The sequence below is a fragment of the Panonychus citri genome, unplaced genomic scaffold (genome assembly GCF_014898815.1).
Source record: "Panonychus citri isolate SS breed McGregor unplaced genomic scaffold, ASM1489881v1 Contig00063, whole genome shotgun sequence".
NCBI classification, from domain to species: domain Eukaryota; kingdom Metazoa; phylum Arthropoda; class Arachnida; order Trombidiformes; family Tetranychidae; genus Panonychus; species Panonychus citri.
The window spans coordinates 52,908-75,219 of NW_026515468.1; the positions used below are offsets into that span (position 1 = coordinate 52,908).

At 32.3% G+C, this 22,312-nt stretch overlaps 3 protein-coding genes across 4 annotated transcripts; 1 reads left to right on the forward strand and 2 right to left on the reverse strand.

Moving 5' to 3' along the window:
* Positions 1–28: 28 nt before the first annotated feature.
* LOC128386071 (arf-GAP with coiled-coil, ANK repeat and PH domain-containing protein 2-like) lies at positions 29–6,472 on the reverse strand. 2 transcript variants are annotated; one of them, XM_053345033.1, is made up of 11 exons: positions 6,239–6,472; positions 5,407–5,467; positions 5,013–5,102; positions 4,891–4,948; positions 4,644–4,702; positions 3,737–4,139; positions 3,493–3,582; positions 2,963–3,285; positions 1,706–2,770; positions 1,523–1,633; positions 29–1,163 (listed from the first exon to the last, which is right to left on the reverse strand). In XM_053345033.1, the coding sequence occupies exons 3-11, from the start codon at positions 5,063–5,065 to the stop codon at positions 1,022–1,024; spliced, it is 2,304 nt and encodes a 767-aa protein (XP_053201008.1). In that variant the 5' UTR covers positions 5,066–5,102; positions 5,407–5,467; positions 6,239–6,472; the 3' UTR covers positions 29–1,021. The 2 variants fall into 2 exon arrangements, with proteins under 2 accessions (XP_053201008.1, XP_053201007.1); XM_053345032.1 differs by having other exon boundaries at positions 5,219–5,467.
* Positions 6,473–6,634: 162 nt separating this feature from the next.
* Positions 6,635–17,777, forward strand: LOC128386069 (triple functional domain protein-like). The gene is given in 5 exon segments (XM_053345030.1): positions 6,635–6,849; positions 7,382–9,308; positions 9,510–9,854; positions 14,157–15,547; positions 15,838–17,777. Coding segments are annotated over 4 exon segments (4,476 nt in total). The 5' UTR covers positions 6,635–6,849; positions 7,382–7,709; the 3' UTR covers positions 16,979–17,777.
* Positions 17,751–22,203, reverse strand: LOC128386070 (structural maintenance of chromosomes protein 4-like). The gene is made up of 4 exons (XM_053345031.1): positions 22,014–22,203; positions 21,648–21,793; positions 21,331–21,522; positions 17,751–21,251 (listed from the first exon to the last, which is right to left on the reverse strand). Exons 1-4 carry the CDS (start codon positions 22,078–22,080, stop codon positions 17,901–17,903), a joined length of 3,756 nt encoding a protein of 1,251 aa, XP_053201006.1. The 5' UTR covers positions 22,081–22,203; the 3' UTR covers positions 17,751–17,900.
* Positions 22,204–22,312: the final 109 nt, after the last annotated feature.

A 22,312-nucleotide genomic window follows, 5' to 3' on the forward strand; every position in this document is an offset into this window, starting at 1 on the left:
TAAACTAATTGTGATTTCTCAGCATGTATTTTCAGCTTTATAAATCTATTAATATATTTGCAATTAAAAAATAATAATACATTTCTAGTGATAAAATTACAAACAGGGATAATTAGATTAAATATATTCTTGTTTAGTATAAAAAATTACAGTTAATTAAAAAGGTGATTGATTTTTTACACAATTATGGGTTGATTGTTGAATTTAGAAACAAAAATCAAAGTCAAACAGATCAAAAATATTAATTAATTAAAAAAAAGGATCAAGGATTTGGGTTTGGATTCGGGTTTAGGAGTTGGTTAATCATGTCCAGTGATTAACAATTAGATGAGAAAAGGCAAGTAATTGTTGATTTGATTTGGTTCATTTGATTTTTCCATGTCAATTAGATGAGGTTAACCATTAAAAACGTTAATCTAATACTTGATTCTTGTAATTAACTTTTTGCAATGAGTATGTTTTATATTTATAAAATCTGATTCAATTAGAACCAAATAATTATCTCCTCTCTCGCTCTCTACCTCGATTAATTGATTGATTGATTAGTTGAGGTGTAGATCTATTAATTCCTAGAAACAAATGATTAAGGCAATTAGTTAATTTCATTTGTGTTTCATTTGTCTCTTTTTCTAAGGCAGATCTAAATTAGATTCCGGAAAAGGTAAACATCAGGTAACTTGTTGAGGTGAGAGGTTAAGTCAGGTGAGTGTTAACAATTAGTAGAGACTTAATTGTTAGGATATTAATTATGTTCTACCAATGAGATGATGAGTGTATATAATAATAAAAGTAGATTGATCTGGTTCAATAGATGAGATATGATTATAGTTGATTTAAAAAAATATTGATCACAGTTAATTGATTGTGAAGATTTTAAGATTCCTTTGTTTTTGATTAAAACGTGTCTTGAAGTTGATTCTTGTAATTAACTATTTACACAGTTAATCAATTCCATTCCGCCAAAAGAAAAGGTTTATTGATCAAACTGGAAATCGATTAATCGTTAATTAATGGACGTTAATCAATCATTAGGTCGTTTAAGTTTCTCGTAATCATTTGATGCTTTATGGGAAAAATCTCGAACCACTTCATTGAAAATGTCCTCACTTGCCGGACTGTATTCATCATTCCTCATCTCTTCATTTAATTTAGCTAATCGTAATCTATTAGAAATGAGAAAAAAAAATAAACAATTAGTAAATAAAAGTTACGATTAAAGAATCAATTTGATCGTAATTTGGCAAAAAATCAATGATAGTCACTGTTTTAGTTTACAGTTAATGCTCAATCCTTGTGATAGTTTTAATTGACAAGATCAACAATCATTCAGGGTGTAATCAGTTAATTGTTATTATGCTGGGATGGCCTTACACACAATGATTAACAAATTCAATTGAGGCGTTAATTGAGTTACAACAACAAAACTTGAATTGATTAAATTGTCAAGTGAATGATGTTGATGATGATGATGATGAATAAATTGAATAAATAAAATTAAACTTGATTGTTAATTGCTACTTACAATGTAACAATATCAGCATTCGCATTATTAACTGCAATGGATAAAGCATCTCGACCTTCCTGATCAATTAACGTTTGATCAGCTCCACGTTTTAATAAAAGACAAACAATACTGAAGAGAGAGAGAGAGAAACAAAATTAAGAATTAGAAACAACCAGACAACTAATTAAATTAATTACTAACCCAGTATCACTTTTCTCGGTTGCAAGGTGAAGAGGAGATCGCCCTAATGAATCTTGACTGTTACATTTGGCTCCATTGAGTAAAAGGTATTCACAACAGGGAACTGAACCAGTTAAGACTAATTGATGAAGAGGTGTCATCCCTTCATCATCATAATTAGACCAATTAACTTGGGCTCCTTTACAAATTGCTTTACACATTAATTGAGCATTTGCATCTTTGGCTGCAGAGTAAAGCATCAGGTTGAAATAGTTTTTGTATTGAAGTGATAAATTGGACGCCATGGACACTGAATTACCATCGATTCCAGCAGCATGAGTTAACTCTTCTTCTGCCTCTTTAATCACAGCATATAATTGATTCAATTCATCATATTCAATGGAAAGACGATTATCAAATGATCCAATATTAGTATTATTTTCACAATTTTCGCTCAAATTATTGGTGAAATCGTTTGATGTAAGAGTTGAGTGTTTATCTTTAGATTCAAGAGATTTAAGAACAAAATCTTTCTTCACATATTTGGCTTTAATCCAAAGTTCACGTTCACTTGGATTAGATGAGGAATTTGGTCTAACGGCAATAGTTTCATCAACTTTTTCCTCATAGAACGAGTTAACCACCGTATTACCCAAGGCTAACATTAACTTAATTTGCTCCGAGTCCCATGCATCTAAAATTAATGATTTAACTTTGGATATATGAACACCAAGAGATCGATGTACACCCGAACACTCAATACACAGGGTGATACCTAAATTAATTGATGCCCATTTGGGATCATTTGATTGACAATCGGCACAAAACTCATTACCGGGAAGACCAGTGATAATTGGATGGACTCGAGGAGGTTTAGGTGGACCACCTCCTGAAGTACTTTGAGATAAATTTCCTGCTGATCGTAATGAATTTGAACTTAAACTGGTATCACTTGAATCAATTGAATCGCTCGTTTCAAAATTATCACCGATACAGTGGCCATTGTAAGCAGCGTCAATTCCAGCCTGAAGGGAGGCAACCCAATGTCTACATGCTTCCTCTGAATCAGCTTGTAAAATATGATATCTGAAAGAAACAGTAAAGTGAAAAAAATATTAGAACGAGATGCAAAATATGATATGTTCAAATTCATCAGCCAACTTATTAAGAAATTTGCATATTCATAATGTAAATTACAAGGTAACTGGAAAATCTTTCAAATGCTGACAAAGTTAAAAATGTAATTAAAATGAAAGTTGATCTTGACAATTCTCTAACCTTGTAGGTGAAACTATTTCGAAGCAAAAACGTCGTTCACTGTCGATTACTGGCTTAACATTACATAGACGAAGATCTTCCTCCATTGTTGAATATTCTTTCTCACTTTTCTTCTTATATTTTAACTTATTGTCTTCGATAATGAACCATCGACGATTCCATGTTTTGAAAGCATTGGTTGTCCTCTTAAAAAGGTAACCCTGAGATCTAATTAGTGAATCTCCATCAGAAAGAGTTGCAGTTAAATCCATTTTGTTTACAATCGAATGATTTTGTTCCAATTCTCTTTGTAGTGTGTGAGTTTCTTCCTTCATCTTTTCAATCTAAAAGCCAAAAAAAAGAGGAGAAAGAATAAAGTTTCGATTGGAAAGATTTAGAGAGCGAAATGAAAATTCGATAATTCTAATTATAAATGGAATCTATTCAATCAATTGTGACAGATTAAGAATCTTAATTTTGTTCATCAAGGGTAAAAGAATCGATCTAATTACACAATCATGTTGGAAATGAGAACAGAATATAATTCTTACCGAAGTGACAACGCTTTTGACATCGAAATCTTTGAGTAGGTCAGCACCTTGTTGAAAATATGTTCCACAGGCTTGAACCAATAGAATTAACTAACGATAGAGAGAAAGAAGAAAAAAAATAGATGACAAATGATTATAATGATAATTTACGAAAAAAAAAGATGGGAAAAGATGTAAATAAGTTCTGGGAGATGAGGTCACGTAAATTCCCAGCACGTTTTCCCCATTTAAAATAATTACTAACCGAATCGAGGACTTCATAACGTTTCTGTGATTGAAGGCAGCTTATTTGTCGTATATAATCAAGTGCAGTGTGCTGAAAGCAACCACGAGTTGCCGTTAAAAGGTTACGAACATCTTCACATTCGGCTGGTTTACTTTTGGGTGTTTGCGAGTTTTTGATCAAAGCTTCATCATAAGATTCGGAGATTTTATCAAAATGACGTTTAGTCTTTTTACATTCGTTTATCTTTCTATCAACAAATTCGGATAGTTTTTTAGATACAGCTCGATCCATTTGCTCGACTAGTATACTTTGGTAATGAAGTAATTTTTTCATGGTATCATTGATCTCAGTCAGAGTGTTAAAAACGGGCAAGTCCTCCTTAAAATGTAACGTCAGGTCAAAAATACCATTTATGAAAGCGCTAAGAAACAATTGAGTAGAAAAAAGAAATCATATTAATGAGAATTTGTTGTAGAAAATAAAGAAAAAAAATAAATCAAAATGTTCAACAACAAAGTAACCGGATGGATATAAGCAAAAAGGGAAATCAGGGAGAGAGATTGTAGAAAGGAAATTAACTGAAACAATCAATGAATGAGCCCCTGATTCTTGATTGTTAACTAAATTAGTCATCGAGTTAGCAACTAAGAGAAATGAAAAGTGTTGAGAAAGTCAAAATTCTGGATGTCTCATCAATCCTGAAGGTGATGGTAATACACAACAATTAAGCAGAAAACTATTGTTGTTAAGGAGAGAGAGACACAAATGAACACAGGATGTTGATAATGGTGATGGAAATTATGTTTCCAATTAGATAAAATGATTCTTGGTGATATAATCGCCTGAGTTTATAAGATTCAATGGTCATCCCATGATTGTAATTATCTTGATTGTATTTAGAAAGATATTGTAATTGTTTATCTACCCTTTGGATCGTTTGAATGAATCAGCCGAATCTATCATATCATGACACAACTTGATGACCTAAACAGGGAAAGATGATAGAAAAAGGGAAGATAAAGAAACAGAGGGAAGATTAATTAAAAGATCAACAAATATGGTTTCAATTGGATGAGATAAATTATCATGATATATGAATAAAATCAGGAGATCATGAAACCAAACAAGATGAGAAAATGTGAGAAACAAAAAGACAAGAGAAAAAATCTCACCTTTACAAGCTTATCCTCCAATTTTCGGATATCATCTTCATTTTTGCTTAGCGTTGATCTACAATTAACATGATAAGACAATTAATATCAAGGTAGATTGTATTGATCTGATTAATTCTTACCTGAAATTAGGTGAATCTTTGAGACATTCATCGAGAGTAACAATGGATTTCATGGTAAATCAGAAATGAGAGATTTGGGTGTTTAGTTGCCTGTTGATGGAGAAATAGAGATGAAAAAAGAAAAGAATATGAGATTAAAGAGAATAGAAAAATAATTAGAAAAGGATAAATGATGGGGAGAAGATTAAATAATCAATTAGACAAACCGAACAATCAATAAATTAACCAAAGAAACAAAATAGAAAATTAAAAACATAAACAAGAGAAATTGTTGAGCAAACAGAAGATGAGAAAAAAATGAATGAGCGACACAGAGAGAGAAAGTGAGATGAATTAAAATGAGAGAATGAAGATAAAGATGGAAGATTCTGATAATTTATAAACAGTTAATCACCAAATAATCAGGAAACGAATGAAATTAATTTCAATGGTGAACATTAAGCCAACAGTCAACACTGAAGAGAGAAAAAAAAATAAACATTAGAATCTATAAAAAGAGAGAAAGAGAAATTTTTTTTCTTTTTGTAGAGCTTTTCACCGGAGGGTTTAACCTCTGGAAGAAGATGATAGATGTGAAGATGGAAGAGATGATGAGAGAGGGAGAAAAATTTTCAACAAGGTTATCACTTTGAAAATTTAATCCCCCAAATTGAGTTAATTGTTAATCCAAACACTTTGATTGTTGTTAAATTTGACAGCAAATAACAAGAGTTGTCACTTAAATGGTAACTGTTCACATCTAAATGGTTAAGTTAAATTTGTGTTCGTTGATCAGTTTTACTCTTTTTTTTTCTTGACTTGATTGTGATCATTAACAATTAGCTGAGTGTAAATTGTTAATTTAAACCAAATGACAATCAAAAAGAAATAGAATGAAAATTAAGGGAGAAAGAGAGAGAGAGAGAGAGAGATGATAATGATGATGATCAAGACGAAAAGTAAACTTGATTTAAACCTTGAGAATAGAAAATGAAGTTTTTTCTTCAACAATTTAAGATTAAATTGTTTTCTTCCACATGGCAACAATTTAATTACATGAATCAATTGATTGATCCCATTGAACTTTCAATAGATATTGTTAATCAAATTGTTGTCTAATTTTAGTTTTACTTTGATAGTTGTAATCAATGTATTTGATTAACTTTCTCATTTCACTTAACCATTTAACTTGTTGTTAACAATTAAGGTAACATTTATCAATCTGCTGGTTACAATTAATTGATTACCTTTGGTTTCCAATGTGATAAACAAAATGATCTAATTGTTACAAGGATAATGTTAAACTGTTGTTGAATTAAATGTTGTCATTGTTTTCACTTTCACCAATCAAACTTGTTTAGTATGACGAGTACCAATTTAAACATGGAAACTAAACTACAACAAGTAATCCGATAAAATTAATCAATCAATCGAAGTTAAGATAAAAACCAAATTAAGACACAATCAAAGAAAAGAAATTAACAAAATTGTAAACAATTAAAAATCTTCAAATGGAAAAATTATTGATAGAAATTCAAATTAAATCGAAGGCGCGGTAATCGAAAAAGTGGTGACATCTATTGGAACTTTTGTTCAACTTGTTCTGCGAAAAATTTTATTTTCCTTTTGGGAAAATCATTTCATCTTTGACAGGATTTCAATTCTGATCGTTAGTTTGTTTGTTGTTTCTCATTTATAATTAATTAAACATTTTAAATGTTTTTAATTAAACACTCGAAAAGTGAGCAAACCATTGGATTAAATTACTGGTTAACCTGAGATTTCCTATTGATCATCTTTACTTCATTTTCTTCATCTTCTTCTCATTTAGAATTTCTTGTTGAGGCAAAAAAAAAAGGTAAGAGAAAAATAAAATTCTTATTCCATTATATGTGATTACTATTCTTCTCTCTTTTGATTGTTTAATCTCTCAACTGTATCATCATTAACTGGTCAGATTATAATTGGTCCATTTTCTTCCACTTCCTTATTTCAATCAAATTGTTTATATAATCGAAATTTTCTTCTCGCCTAATTTTGAATGGACTTTTTTTCCTCATCTTCAGCCATTGTTATTACATAGGTTTGGTTACTATTCTATTGTGTTCGTATATACGGTTACATCTATTTTTTGCTCTTCTCTTTTTTTTTCAGATGGATTAGGTTTGTTTTTTTTCTTCTTTTTTGGTTTTGTCAAGATTTAGGTGAACAGATTATGATTCTCTTCTGGTCTCAATTGACTCCCTTATTTACATTGATTTTTGTCTTTCGATTGTGTTGAGCAAGAAACAACATTTCCCCCAATCTTAAGATGAATGGATAATATTTTTCTTTTATTAATACACTAATTTAACTTTCTATTTTTCTCTTCTTCTCATTTCAATTTCTAGTTAACTGCAGAACAATTAATAATTGATACATTTGCCAGTAAATTGAGACAAAGGAATAAATTAAATTTTCATCACTTAATCAACCATATACACCTACTTGTCCATGTCAAGAATGATTCTAGACTCATCCTAGAAGTTGAATAATCACCAATGGTGCCAGTTATTATGTTAATGTTGTTATGCCATTACAATTATCATCTTCTGCTCTCTGGCTAATATATTTTTTTGGTATTCTACCAATACAACTACCACAACCACTACCATTACCATCATCACCATCAACAGTACTACTAAACCACCCAAAGAAAAAGATTTGTGATCCATCAACATGCAAATGGAAAAGGTAAATGATACTCGTGATTTAGAGCAAGTGGGAGCTCGTCTCATCGAGAATGGAGCTTATGCTCAGGATAAGATCGCCTCCATGACCGCTCAATTGAGTAGATTAGCCTCTGATTTTACCACCAGTTGGGAAGAGCGAACCACCATACTCAATTTAACTGCTACCTTTTATCAACACGCTGAACATTATTTTAGAAATGGTGAAACTTGGTCTCGACAATGTGAAGGTCCTTGTTTTATACCAAATGAACTTAGGGAATTGGAGGAAAAAGTTCATCAATCAAAGAAACTGCTTGATGCAATTAACCGAGCATATAATGATGTGATCACCAGTAGTAATAAACTATGTTATCAACTTAACCATTTCATTAGTTTCTGCTATCAATGTAAATTTAATCCTTCATCATCTTCATCAACAACAACAGCAGCAACGGATAACAATTTTATTTCATCTTCATCTTCATCTTCATCTACATCAACCCCATCACCTCCTTCATCATCCAGTAGACTTAGAAATCCGAAAGCTGATTACAATGAGGCAACTAAACATATTCTCGCAGTAACTCATCGTATCACCTCACATTATCGTCGAATAGAATCTCTTTTAGAGTCTAAACGTCAAAGGTTACACCTTCGTTTCTCTTTGGCACTTTTTAATGATGATGTGCGACAAGTAATGGATTGGATTAGTACTTGTGGTGAGAGTATGTTGACCAAAAATTTTGGTATTGGTAAAATTTGAAACAGCTCAAGAATTACAAAGAATCACCAACAATTGGAAAATTATGCTCAAAATACTTATAATAATGTGGAAAAATTGAGAAGAGCTGCCGTTGAATTTGCTCGAACCGGTGAATGTGATCGTGATGAAATCTATCGAATACGTGAAGAGATGGTTGAACATTCAGAAAGATTTAAACAGCGAATTGAAAGACGTCGACGACATTTAGAACTTGGAATACGATTTTTTGAGAAAGAAAAAGATCTCAACCTTTACTTTGAGGAATTGCAAAATTATTATCGAGCAACAGATAAACCAATCGAAGCACCAAAAACCATCGAAGCCTGTGAAAGTAATTTAGACCAAATTTTAGAGCAACGTGACATTGTGGTGGCCACAGTTTTACCCGCCATCAATGAAGGAGAAACACTTTTACAAGAGTTACGAGTTCTACTCAATTCTCCAGCAAGTGATGGAGATTCAGCTTATGAAGGAAGCTCATCCAATTCATCATCTTCTTCAAATTGTCAGAATTCACCTTCTTCTCTTAAATCATCTATCCAAGCAATTGAAACTTCATTAGAAAATTTTAAACGTATGGCCAATACAATTGAAGAATTGTGGAATAATAGGAAATTTAAGATGGAATTGTGTCTACAATTAAGATTATTCGAAAAGGATGTAGCCAATGTAATTAATGAGATACAAATTTACAAAGAGGAAGTTCGAAGAAAATACTCAGCTGATATTCTTTTCGAGGATCTTCATTGTGCCGAACGTGCTCTCCAAGAACATAATGATCTATTCAGTCGAGTTCAAAGGCTATGTTATGATGCATTTAGTAGAGGAGAAAATCTAATCCAGGTAAATCTTTAATTCACAATCAACTAATTGATTAATTAACTTTGGAAACATTCAACTGTCAACCAGTTTTTCTGATCCACTCAAGTTTAACATTGAGACAACAACAACAACAACATATCAAATTAACGTTCTATTAATTTATTTTTTCTTTTCTTTTTAATTATAAATCTTTTTTTGTTCTTTTTCTATTTGTTCTATCAGGTTTTTGAATCATGTTCCTCTTCAATAATGATTCTTGCCGATTGCGGTTTTGATTTAGTTCCATCAACTCAAAATTCTCGTCGTATCACCGCATTACAAATAACCCAATTACTTTTAGAATTGCTGAGAGATAAAGAGATGGACATTGAAGATGTCGCTGAAACAACTCGAGGTCATCTCGAACAGCGTGTTCACCTTTGCCAATTTGAATCAGAAGCGAAACAAGTACTTAGCTGGATAAAAAACGCTGAATCAATGTTATCAGCCTCTTTCACGATACCTCAGTCACTTACGGAAGCTGAAAATCTCAGAACTGAACATGAACATTTTCAAGTAGCAATTGAGGTAAGAAAAACAAAACAAAAATTATCATTCCATTTACCTGAATCTCTACCAATTATTTAATAATCACAATTAACATCCGCTCAATATAAACACCTCGCCCTGTTCACCTCTTTTTATCATCATCATCATCATGACATTTTTACATCTTCACTCTAAAGCTTGAATTTATATTTATATATATCTGATTACTATTTGTCATGATTCTTACACCACCCCCACCCCACCCACTTCTCACCATCATTCTTGAATTACTTTACCATTTTTCTGAATTCTATCATCTATTTTTGATACTTGCAATATCCCTCATAAACCATGAACATCAAGTATATCAAATTTCAATTCTAATCCCATTGCGATCAGAAAACAAGATTCAATTACAAACCAATCAGAATCAATAAGAAAACATCTCATTATCTGATTTAATTCAGTTTCATTTGTTACTTCAACTTTAACCTGTCACTTGTTAAGAGTTTGTATCCTTATCCATATCAGTAGCAGTTTAATTGTATATATTTGAAATTAAGTGTCTTAATTGCTTTATTATCAAATGAAATCATTTTTCTTTTCCTTAACCGCTAATCAGTTACTATTACAAGTTTAATCTTAATTTTCAACAATCAATGAACAAAAACCGATTTCCAATTAACATTACCAATTTAGGATAAATTTATCTACTGTCATAATCAAGATAAATCATTAATCAATTAAATCATGAGATTAATTGTTGTTGGGTGGTGGTTCTCATCAATTAATTTCTCAGAATCTTTTTCCTTCCTCTGTTTTTGAATGATGATGATGATTAAAAATGATTATGAACAATTTTTTTCATTTCATAATCAACAATAACAATTAACTAAGTGAAAATTTCATATTTTCCATCTAATTGTTGTTCTTGATTATATTATTACTCTCATTGTTATGAGAGAGAGAGAGGTAACAATTTAGGTAGGTCATTCAAATGATCAGATTTTTCATTCATTTTGGAAAACATTTTTACAACAATAATCGTTAGTTTTAAGGTAAACCCTAATCATTACAACTCTTACCTGACAATCATGATTTTATTATCTCTTTTCTGTTCAGTTCTCATTGTATTATGCAAGAAAACCCATACTTCCCACCCTCCTCTTCCTCTCTCTCACTCACTCACTCACTCTCTCCCTCTTTTATCCTCTCTATCATCACCATCTCTCCCACTCATTTGTAACTTGCACGGTTTTCATTTCATTCAGTACATCAACTACTACAACTTAGATATTATATCAACATTAAAAATCATTCACTTGGAATCTTAATTAATTTGATGTTTAGATTGATTAGTTGAAAGATTAATTCAATTGATTAATTGCCAGTTATCATTATGATGATCATGATTTACCCAATCATTTTAATGCAACATTTTGATTCTTAATTTTTTTAACCCATTGATTGTTATTGTTGTAATGATTATATTACTCAATTATTACAAGATATTCAATTTACACCAGACATTAATTATTATCGTCATGATAATTATTATTATCTTAATTTAACCATAACCAAACTATCTTGATTGTAACCTTCCTTTTTTCAATCACAATTGAAAACAAAGCTTCGCATTGAGTGATTAAGAAAAAAAATCAAATTGAGAAGCAGAAACAAAATGAATCTTTCATTGAAAAAATCTTAATCTTTTATTATGTTATCATCAATTGAACTTGTTTTTTATTAATCTGATGACAATTACAATTATATTCATAATAATAATCATTTATATGTTTGTATTATAATTCACTCTTATGAATTGAACTAACTTACTTACTGACTTACCCATCATGAACCATGAAATTGGCCTTTCAACAATCAAGAATCTGTTTTTTTACATGCTTTTCATTATAATAAAAATAATAGTGATGTTGATGATATTTGATGATAACATCAATGAAATTACAATGATAAGTTTGATTGTTGACAAGGATGAAAATAATGTAAATGGTTACCGATTCATGATCTCCTCTTTCAGAACTTTTTTTCTATCAAATTAAGCTCAATACTTCCTTGTTCATCCATGTCCATCATGTTGATAAATCTCTCCCTTTCTTTTTCATCTTAAGTTATCATCTGATCATCAGAAACTTTTGTTCATTCATCAACTAATTGCATATATTACACATCTCAGATGAAGGGTTATCTTCATGGTGATCAGATGACTCTCTCTCTCTCTCTCTCTCTCTCTCTCTCTCTCTCAATCCTAATTCTGTGTCATGATTCTCGTTCATTTCGGATAATGAACATTCAATCCATTTCCTAATCATCTTTCTACTCTTTTTTTGATACTAAATTGAAAAAAAGATCCTGGTAATGAAGATAAAAATGATCAGTAGTCTTGATAATTTGATTAGTTCAGCTTGATGATTATCCATCAACAACTCACTCTTAGGAACCAAACCCTTTTTTCATTAGCTATTAATTATAATTCAACATTTGAAATAAGTTCTGTTAATCCTTAGGAAGAGAGAGCTGAAGTTAACAGAAAAATCATCAGCAGGAAAATCTTTTCACGCTTTCGTGGTTAACCCTTGACCAGATGATCCTTATGATGAGCATGATGAAGATCATGATGATTGATTGAGAGAGAGAGAGAGAAAAATCTTTACAGATACGCAATTCCATCAAATTGAACTCAAGTGATTTGCTTCATCTTCTTTCTAATTCTTACTGATTAACTTTTTGATTGTATCAGTTTTAAGAAGAAAAAAAGATTTATCAAAAAGAGAAGAGAATAAAAAATAATCGGAAACCTTTGGAAAGCATCAACTTTTTTGTCAGTTTACCTAACACACTTTTCTACAATTAAAGTTCTGAAACCGGTTAGAACTTTTTTTGGAAGTTTTTTTTTCTTTTTGCTTCTGTTGATTATAATCATTAAGATGATGATGTTGTTGATAAACACAAAAGTTGAGAGTCAAAAATCAAGGTTAACTAATTTTTCTCTCTTGCTTACACTCAGGAAGAGAAGCTACTTCTGGTCACCTTCTCATCTTGATTTCTCTCTCTCATCATCATCATTAGCATCTGGAGTTTCCATTTTTCACTCTTTATTTATCTCTGTCTCTGTCTCTCTTTCTCTCTCTATCATCTTCATTCCCTTAGGCTATTCAAAGAACCAACAACCGAGGAGAGAGCAACTCTAACAGTACATAAGCTTAGGTTAACTCTCAGTATTCACCTCATGTCCTTTTTTCTTTGTACCTCTTCCATCTTCATCATCTCTTGTCTCGAATATCTTTTCTTTTTCTCTTACATAGTCCTCTTCATCATCACTAGAATACACATAATCTTCTTGAAGAAACCTAAATTTGACAAGCGTAACTTTCCAACCACTTTTTTTGTCTACAAACATAATTATCATCATTTTCAATAAACATCAGTTTAGAGACTCACTCATCTTCATCAGCATCATATTATCAAATTGCTAATATGCATTTATATTATCTCTCTCTCTCTCTCTTTCTCTCTACCTTTTTAACATTTACTCTCACTCACAAGTCAATGAATAATCAACTTAAATCACTTCTTAAAACTTTAACAATCCTCTGTGGTCAATCACTTTTATAACAACAGACTCAAAAACTAATCTTAAAGTCTATTTCTTGGCAAGATGATCTATCTTACAATAACAACAAGCGATACTTAATTACAATGATATATACTCACCATTAACAAGGATAAATCATTTGTAAACTTTTCCTATTTGGCTCTGAAAAGCAATCAACTTGAGTGAAATATTTTCACTTAAATTAGCATCATTATTAATCAATAATGGTCAATATATCTTGATAATTAGTAGCATCGTTATCTTCTCACCTCTTACAATGCATGTTGATGGTCAGTTTTTTTTAATGGCCATTAAATTGTTTCTGTTTTTCACTCTGGACACTGGCTAATTAATTACTTGGACTAATGGGAAACTACAGAAAGTTCAGTTTTTTCTTGTTCATGTTTTGTTTTCTTCTGAGAATCAAGAAAAGAGGACGAAATTATATTATGATGATGATGATGATAACCTTAAGCTTTTTCTCTTCACATTTATCATCTCCCATTTTCTTTTCTTCTTTTCCTTCACCTCTTTCATGAATATAATCAAGCAAAGGAATAAAAAAAGTCGACTCATGATTTTCTCATTCTTTTCATATTCTTCCATCCTATTTACCTGTATTCTTATGAATTCTAATCTTTCTTTATCTCTAATTTTTATTCTTCTCTATTTATTTTTATGAATTTTCACTTGGAATTGTCATGGTAATTGGCTTATTCATATAGAAAACACATACATCAGTTTATCACCTTCAACAGAGAGCAGAAAGTGCGATACAAAATGATAACGTTAACCCGGAAAGGATTCACTTGATTCTTGCTGATGTTAGTAAAATGTGGCAAACGCTTATGGCTCAAGCTGAGGCTCGCAACAAGTTGGTACAAGCTAGTCTTAATTTCTACAAGACCGCTGACCAGGTCAGATCTGTACTCGAAAGCCTTGAGAAACAATATCGATCTGAGGAAGATTTTTGTGGAGCCTGTAACATTGAAGGTCATCTTAATAGTCCAGTAACAATATCACTCAATGATTCTGAAAGTGAAACTGGTGATAAAAAGATTGCTCAGATAATCTCTAAACATCAAGAACAAAAGGAAGCATTTCACAAGGCGACAACTTTAGCTCGTCGAAATATGGAATCTTTTATTCGCTATGCACTTTTCTCAATGTCCATTTATCATCATAATAATCAAACTGGACCCAAGTATCGAAATGCTGAAAATAAAGTTAACAATATTATGGATTTTATAACAGTACAAGAAGAAAGGACAATTGATTCATGGACCGAAAGGAAAAAGAGACTTGACCATTGTCAGCAATACGTTTTGGTTGAACATTCTGGTCGACAGGCTATCAAATGGATAAGGGAAACGGGTGAAGTTTGGCTTAATAAACAATTGGCTCGTAATTTATCAACAGCGGGAAAAGATGAACTTGAAGAGGCTCATAAGTCTCTTACTGAATTTAGGATACAGGTGAAAGAAACCAAGGAAAAAGTTAGACTGTTAATTCAGCTGTCGGAAAATTTAATCGAGCGAGGTCACATTCACTGTCACGCTATCAAATATTGGTGTAACCTGGTTGAGAAAACGTTTAAAGAATTTAGTAAATCACTTGATCAATATAAGCGTCGATTAGAGGATCAATTGGGTTTAGGAAAATCAAGCGTTTCTGGTGAAAGTGTCAAAGAAGAGTCTGGAGTTGGTGGTATCTCAGTGGGCGGAAGCTCAGCCGGTGATCGTAGTTCCGATTCCTCATTGGAAAGTAAATTAAGTCGAGACAAGGCTTCCATTTATACCAATTCAAGTGGATCAAGTTCATCAACCAGTGGCGTAAATTCTGGTGGTAAAAGTGGATTGATTAACCATAAATCATCAGATGAATTTCAACATTTAACTGCTGATCAACTTGAAGTGAAACGTAAAATAGTCAGTAAACGGGAATTGACCATGAGTGAACTACTTCAAACGGAGAAAAGTTATGTTAACGATCTTCGAACCTGTTTGAACACTTATCTAGCAGAATTCAGAACAAAATCAGCTGATGATCAGTTTTTCAAAGAAAAAGAAAGTATCATTTTCGGTAATATTGAACAAATCTACAATTTCCACAATGAGTAAGTAGTTTATTAATTAACTAGTTCATTTTAATCATTTAAAATGATGATTGAATTGCCTTTCAATGAAATATAAACAATGCAGATAAACATCAATAATTATCATAAATGAAGATGATAAATATTATTTCATAATGCTACGTGATGAGTTATCATTAAGATTCATATTCTAATAATGATGTAACTGTTATCATTATCTAAATTGTTTTTTTTATTTGATTGTTTGTTTTTCTTTAATTGTTTTCATTGTTTGTCTAATTTTCTTTTCAACCTGTTTCACTTTTCAACAGCATTTTTCTTAAAGAATTGGAAAAATATGAAACTATGCCCGAAGATATCGGCCACTGTTTCGTTACTCGAGCTCGTTCATTTGACGTCTATGTAAATTATTGTAAAAACAAACCCGATTCTAATGCAGCTCTAATGATTCCAAAGATTTTCTCATTCTTCGAGGATGTTCAACGTAAACACGGTGTCCTACATCCAATCGCTGCTTACCTGATCAAACCCGTTCAACGGATAACAAAATATCAGCTACTATTGGACAAGTTGCTCTCTTACTGTGAGGAGGGTCTACAGGGTGAGATTAAGGATGGCCTGGAAGTGATGCTTTTGGTGCCTAAGAAAGCCAATGATGCTTTACACTTGAGCATGTTGGAAGGATGTGATATTTCAATTAACCAATTGGGAGAGGTGATAATGCAAGATTCTTTCCAAATATTTGACCCTAAATCACTTATACCCTCACGGAAACGACGTGAAAGACGAGTCTTCCTTTTTGAACTGTACATAGTATTTGCCAAAGAAGCCAAACCTGATCTCAATCAAATGAACTCCAATTCAAGTAACAATAACTCAAAAAACAGTAACACCTCAAGGGACAATTGTAACCGAGGTCGTTATATGTTTAAAAGCCGCTACATGACCGCTGAAATTGGCCTTGCAGAAACGGTTGACTCGGACGAGTGTAAATTTGCCATTTGGACAAATGGAGCATCAACTCGAGGTCCCAATTTTCAAGAAAATAAGATTATCCTTAAAGCGCCAACAATTGAGGTTAAAAGTTTATGGATAAAAAAGATGAGGGAGGTTATTCAAGGAAGTTACTTTACTACCAGAATATCAACACTTAACCTAACCAAACCCATTGGTGATTCCCGATCAAATGGTAAACAAACCACCTCTTCATCAACAACCACAACAACAACAACAACAGGCAACACCAGTACCACCGCCATGACTACCAACAGTGGAAACAATAACCTCGATCAACCATCAACAAAATCGTCAAATATCAACAATCCACCGGCGGTAACAGCAACTCCACTCTCCAATAACAATAACAGCAAAGATAATAACAATGTCATCACTTCTGGATTAACAATTTCATCAGACGTTTTAACAACAAAATCATCATCGTCCTCAAATTAAATTCTCACAATTTAAGCAATTAAATGCAGATTCTCATGGATGTGTTGCTAAGTCATCCATTCTCATCCACCCGCCCTCCTCCTACTCATCCTCACATACACAAATACACACACACAAACACCATGTCTTTAACCCTCTTACCCACCCACCCGATTAAACTCAACAAATTTCTCTCTCTCTCTCTCTCTCTCTTGAATTTTTAAAAAAACTCTAGTCCTGTGAACAAAGAAACAAGTAATTAACTCGCCGAGCATAATTTTATCTTTGTGGATCAAAATTGACCTTTTTCCCGACTCTCCGCTCTCATCATCTTACTCTCATTGTCCCATCTCTTTGCGAGTGAACATTTTAATTCAAAAAAGTTGAACCAAAACTATTTTTCCCTCTTTAATCATCCTCATCATTTATCATCACTCTTTCATCATCCATTGTATTTAAATATTTCCTTGCAAATTGATTGGTTTTAACGAAAAAAAAGTTAACAATTGATAACAATTAACCAGAGACAAAGGGAAAAGGAAAACAAGTCAATTTAAAAACAATTATGTGTTATATTATTATTATTATTAATTATTAACTATTATTACTATTATTATAAATAAGTATAAATGTAATTCTTGCATAATTAAGGAAAACTAATTGTAATGAAAGGAAAAAAAAGAAAACACCAAATTAAAATAATTGTAATGAGAATGTGATTTTCTTGCTTGTGTTAACCGAATCGAGTCCGATATTTTAATTCGGATCATTTTGTATGAACGAAGAAATAAAATTCTGTTTTCAGTGAATTGATGATAAATTTAATTTGTTTCAATTGTTTTTCTTTCTCGATAATTAAATGAACATGAACATGATTAAGGTAAAAAAAAGATGAGAAATTTAAAATAAGAAGAAATAAGAAGAGATAAGTAAATAGATGATCTTAAAGAGTTAAAACTGATTCGATTTTGTCTGGATTAATGGTCACTGATTTGGTTGCGTTGTGAGTTTTGTAGATTCCCACTAATCGGTCAGCAAGTTCGTACATATTGTAACGCAGGGAGATGATTAGGAATTGAGTGTTTCGAGTACGTTGTTTGACAAAGTTACCCACGAGTGAGACATTTTTAAAATCTAAAGCGGCATCGATTTCATCCATAACGTATAAAGGTGAAGGTTTAAAGTGATGCACGGCAAAGATGAGCGCCAATGAGGAAAGTGTTTTCTCTCCACCCGATAGGTTGGCCATTCTTTTCCAGGTTTTCTTGTTCGGTCGAACGGTGAAATTAATTCCTTCCGAGAATGGATCTAGTGAGTCCATCCATTCAAGACCAGCATCACCACCCGAAGTTAATGCTCGATAAATTTCCTTCAATTTACGAGCGATAATCACAAATCCATCTTTAAACTCTTCGAAACGTTTAGCCTTCAATTGGTCCATTTTATCACGAATTTCATTTCGCTGCATGGTTACTTCTTCCAATTCTTTTACTCGCTCCACCCAAATTGCTTCTTTCTTTTTAAATTCCGTTATGGCCGCCATATTGGGCTTCATTCCAGCAAGAGTTTTCTTAATTGATTCAATTTCTTTCTCGATACTTTTTACATTCAAATCTGCCAAATCCTCTTCACTTAAAACAGGTAATTCAGCAGTTTCCTCGCCTTCAATTTCATTGATTTTTAATTCATTTATCTTAGCCTGCCAGTGGTCAACGGCTGATTGTTTTTCCTTAACGGCTTTTTCGTGGATTTCGAGCTCATTTTTGGCATCTAGATTTTCAGATTTTAATTTCCCTTCCTTGGCTCTTATTGCTGAAACTTTTTCCGTTTGTTCCTTATATTTTACTTCACATTGTTCCTTGGTGTCAAGAGCTGCTTTATACTTTTCAACGGCTTCAGTTGCTTCAGCTTCCAGTTCAGCCATTTGTTTCTTTGACTCTTCTATTAGCAACTTTGCATCTTCAATTTCTTGTTCGAGACTTTTAATCTTTTCTGTACATTTTTCAACATTTCGAGAGTTCATCTTTAAAGAGACATTGGCCTTTGTTATCGAGGTGGTTAGATCGGAGATTTTTTTATCTAAAGTTTCGACTTTCTTTCTCGCTGTACCAACTTTTTCATCGATTAATTTTTTCATAGCCTTATCGATTTCAACAACTTTTTCCTTGATAACCGCACATTGTTTATCCTTTTCATCGAAAATTTTGGACAGTTTATTCACTTTGGCCTCCATCTTTTGTACCTCTTTAGGATCAGAAGCAACTGATTTGACGACACCTTCAAGCTCTTTGATAACTTTTGCCAGTTCTTTCTGTGTATTAGCTGCTGATTGTAGATCCATCTCATACTTAGGTCGATTTCTTTTAATACTCTCTAATTGCTCTTTAGATTTATTGAAATCTGCCTGTATAAGGTCTCTCTGATTTCTCAACTGATGATACTGTTCCTCGAGAGATCGAACCTCCTCTTCCATGGCTGATACATCATCTTCACTGTATTCAGAAACGGCGATTGAGCTTCCCATTCTACCTTTTAATGGACGACCTCCACCAGTCATTGCTCCTGATGCTTCAACAAGCTCACCATTAAGAGTGACTACTCTCCATCTCTGTGAACCTCGAAGACCAATTCTAGTTGCTTGAGTCAAATCATCAGCAACCAGCGTATCCCTAATGGCATAGTAGAAAGCGGGTAAAACGGCTTCATCGTTCACCTGGATTAGGTCAAAAAGTCTTGGCACATTTTCTGGTGTATCAATTTCATAGAAATCACTGAATCGATTCATCTTATCAAGAGCAATAAATGTCGCTGTACCAATATTGTTTGCCTTTAAATACTCTGAACATTTAATAGCATTTTCCATTGTATCGGTGACGATATTATCCAAAGGACCACAAGCAGTTGAAATGGCGACATCATATTTCTTATCAATCGCACCAAGATCACCAAGTCGACCATAAACACCTCTTAATGTCCCATTTCTTTTTTGCTCCATAAGCGTATTTAAAACACGATTTCTAGATGAAGACGAGTTTAAATTGTGCCGAACTTCTTCCAATTTTTGTGTCTTTCTCTGTAAATTTTCTTCAATTTTAGTTCGATCAGTTTCAATTTTGGATAGCTCTTTTTCCAGTGATGATAATTTCTTTTCTAAATCAGGAACTTGACTTTCGAAATCTTTTAAAGCTTTTTCTTTCTCTTTAAAATCATTCTCGTTTCTCTCATATTTCATCTGCAATTGTTCCAACTTTGCCTTCTCGGTTTTCTCTCGACTCAAGTAAAGATCCAATTCAGATTGAGCCAACTCAAGGTTCGATCGAGCCTCATTAACACCAGCTTGAAGATCAAGTAAATCTTTTTCATATTTATCTTTCGACTCTTGTGATGCTTTGGTTTCAGATTTAATGAGTTCCATGGCCGATGAAAGTTGCTCATCTGCTTTAACTTTCTGCATCTCATAGTCACTTTTGTCTTCTTCAAATTGTCCAATCTCCTTTTCAAGCTTCTCGGGAAGAGCAGTTAAATCTTCAAGATTTTTCTTCTCCTTTTCAATATCAGTAACTAAACGTTTACTTTTAGTCTTTGTGTGTTTTATTTTATCTCGAATTTGAACATCTTTACGTTCAATCGTTTTGTAGGCTTCGTTATATTCTTCAGCTTGTTTGGTTGCCGAACTTAATTCTTCACTTAATTTCTTCATTCCATCTTCCAATTCGGTTCGTTGTTTCTTGAATTGTTCTGCTTTATCTTGAATCTCTTGGAAGATACTTTTTGCTCTTTCATATTCTTCCAGTACATCACTCATATTACCAACGGCATCGGCTTTACACAGTTGAAATTGTTTATTCCTTTCGCATGTTAAACTGTTCTCGATTTTCAAATACGAAACTGCTTCATTTTTGGCCTTTTCTAAACTGTCCTTCTCCTTTTGGATGGTTCTAACTCGGTTCATCTTTTCAGCACGAATCTCATTTTTAGCCTCTAATTTGGTTTGTAGTTGAGCGATAGGAGTTTTCAATCGATTACTTCCTATGATATCTTCAAGAAATTCTAACATGCCAGTGTCATTTTCACTTTCAGCTTTAGGTTTCATCAAAGCGATTTGTTCAACTTCTCCTTGTAAGATTAAAAATCTATTATATCTCAGGTCAATTCCAAACGATTGAAGTCTTTGGGATACATCTTTGAACTGGACAACTCGATCATCAATTTTGTAATATGAGTTATTATTTTTATGAACTGTCCTGCTTACGGTGAATTGTGATCCTTCAATTACAGTAAAATCATCACCTTCCTGAAACAAGAGAAACAAAAATAAATTAAATCATTTGAGATAAAAATGGAAATAAAAATTGTTTTAAATGTTAACTCACTTTATCTTCAATTAGAGTAAAGTGAACAATAACTGAGCAATAATCGAAATCAGGATAAGTGTCACTTTTATGGATAAGTGAGCTTAATTTTCTTAAACGTAATTTGGTAGCTCTGAAACCGAAAACAAACAGCATAGAATCAATTACATTTGATTTTCCACTACCATTAGGTCCAACAATTGCAGTAAAACTCTAATTAGATGATGAAGAAAAAAAATAATTGAACCATTAAGAGATTATATTAAATGATTGTTATGATGAAACAAAAGATCTCAAATTACTAAATGATTGGTTTGATCAATTAGAAAATCACTTACTTTATGAAATGGTCCTAATACTTGAAGACCAGCATAAGATTTAAAGTTAACATTTTCAATATTGGTGATAATTAATCTGGTTCCAGTTTCATCGCCTCTGTAATTAGGAAGAGGCGGCGGTGGGGGAATATAAATATCATCTAAATCTGTGAATAAAAAAAAGTAAGAAGGAAAAACAAAAATCAATTAGAAAAAAAGAGTTAACCAACATTGGATTCAACACCCAAGTACCAAACAATTAAAACCAAATAAGAGATGAAAAAGATTCTAATCAATTGAATCTGAGAATATTAAACATAATTAACAAATGAGAAAAAAAAACAAAAGTGAAAACCAATGTAACCAAAATGTAACAAAGTAACTCACAATATCCACCGGGCTCATTGTATAGATCCTCGTCCTGATCCATTTGGTCATCATTTCTCTCAGGCATGATGATGATGATTATTCGAATAGAGAAGAAACAAAAATGAAATAACAATTAAAAAAAAGAAAAGACAATTAACAATAAAGAAAATTAATCAAGTAAATTAGCGCGTAAATAAAAAGATGGAAACATAAACAAAAAAGAATAAATTTCAAATTCCAAAAGAAGCGCGACAAGAATTCGAAAAAGTGCTGCCATCTGTTGTTCTTTTCTCAACTATTTTGATAGAACAAAAAAT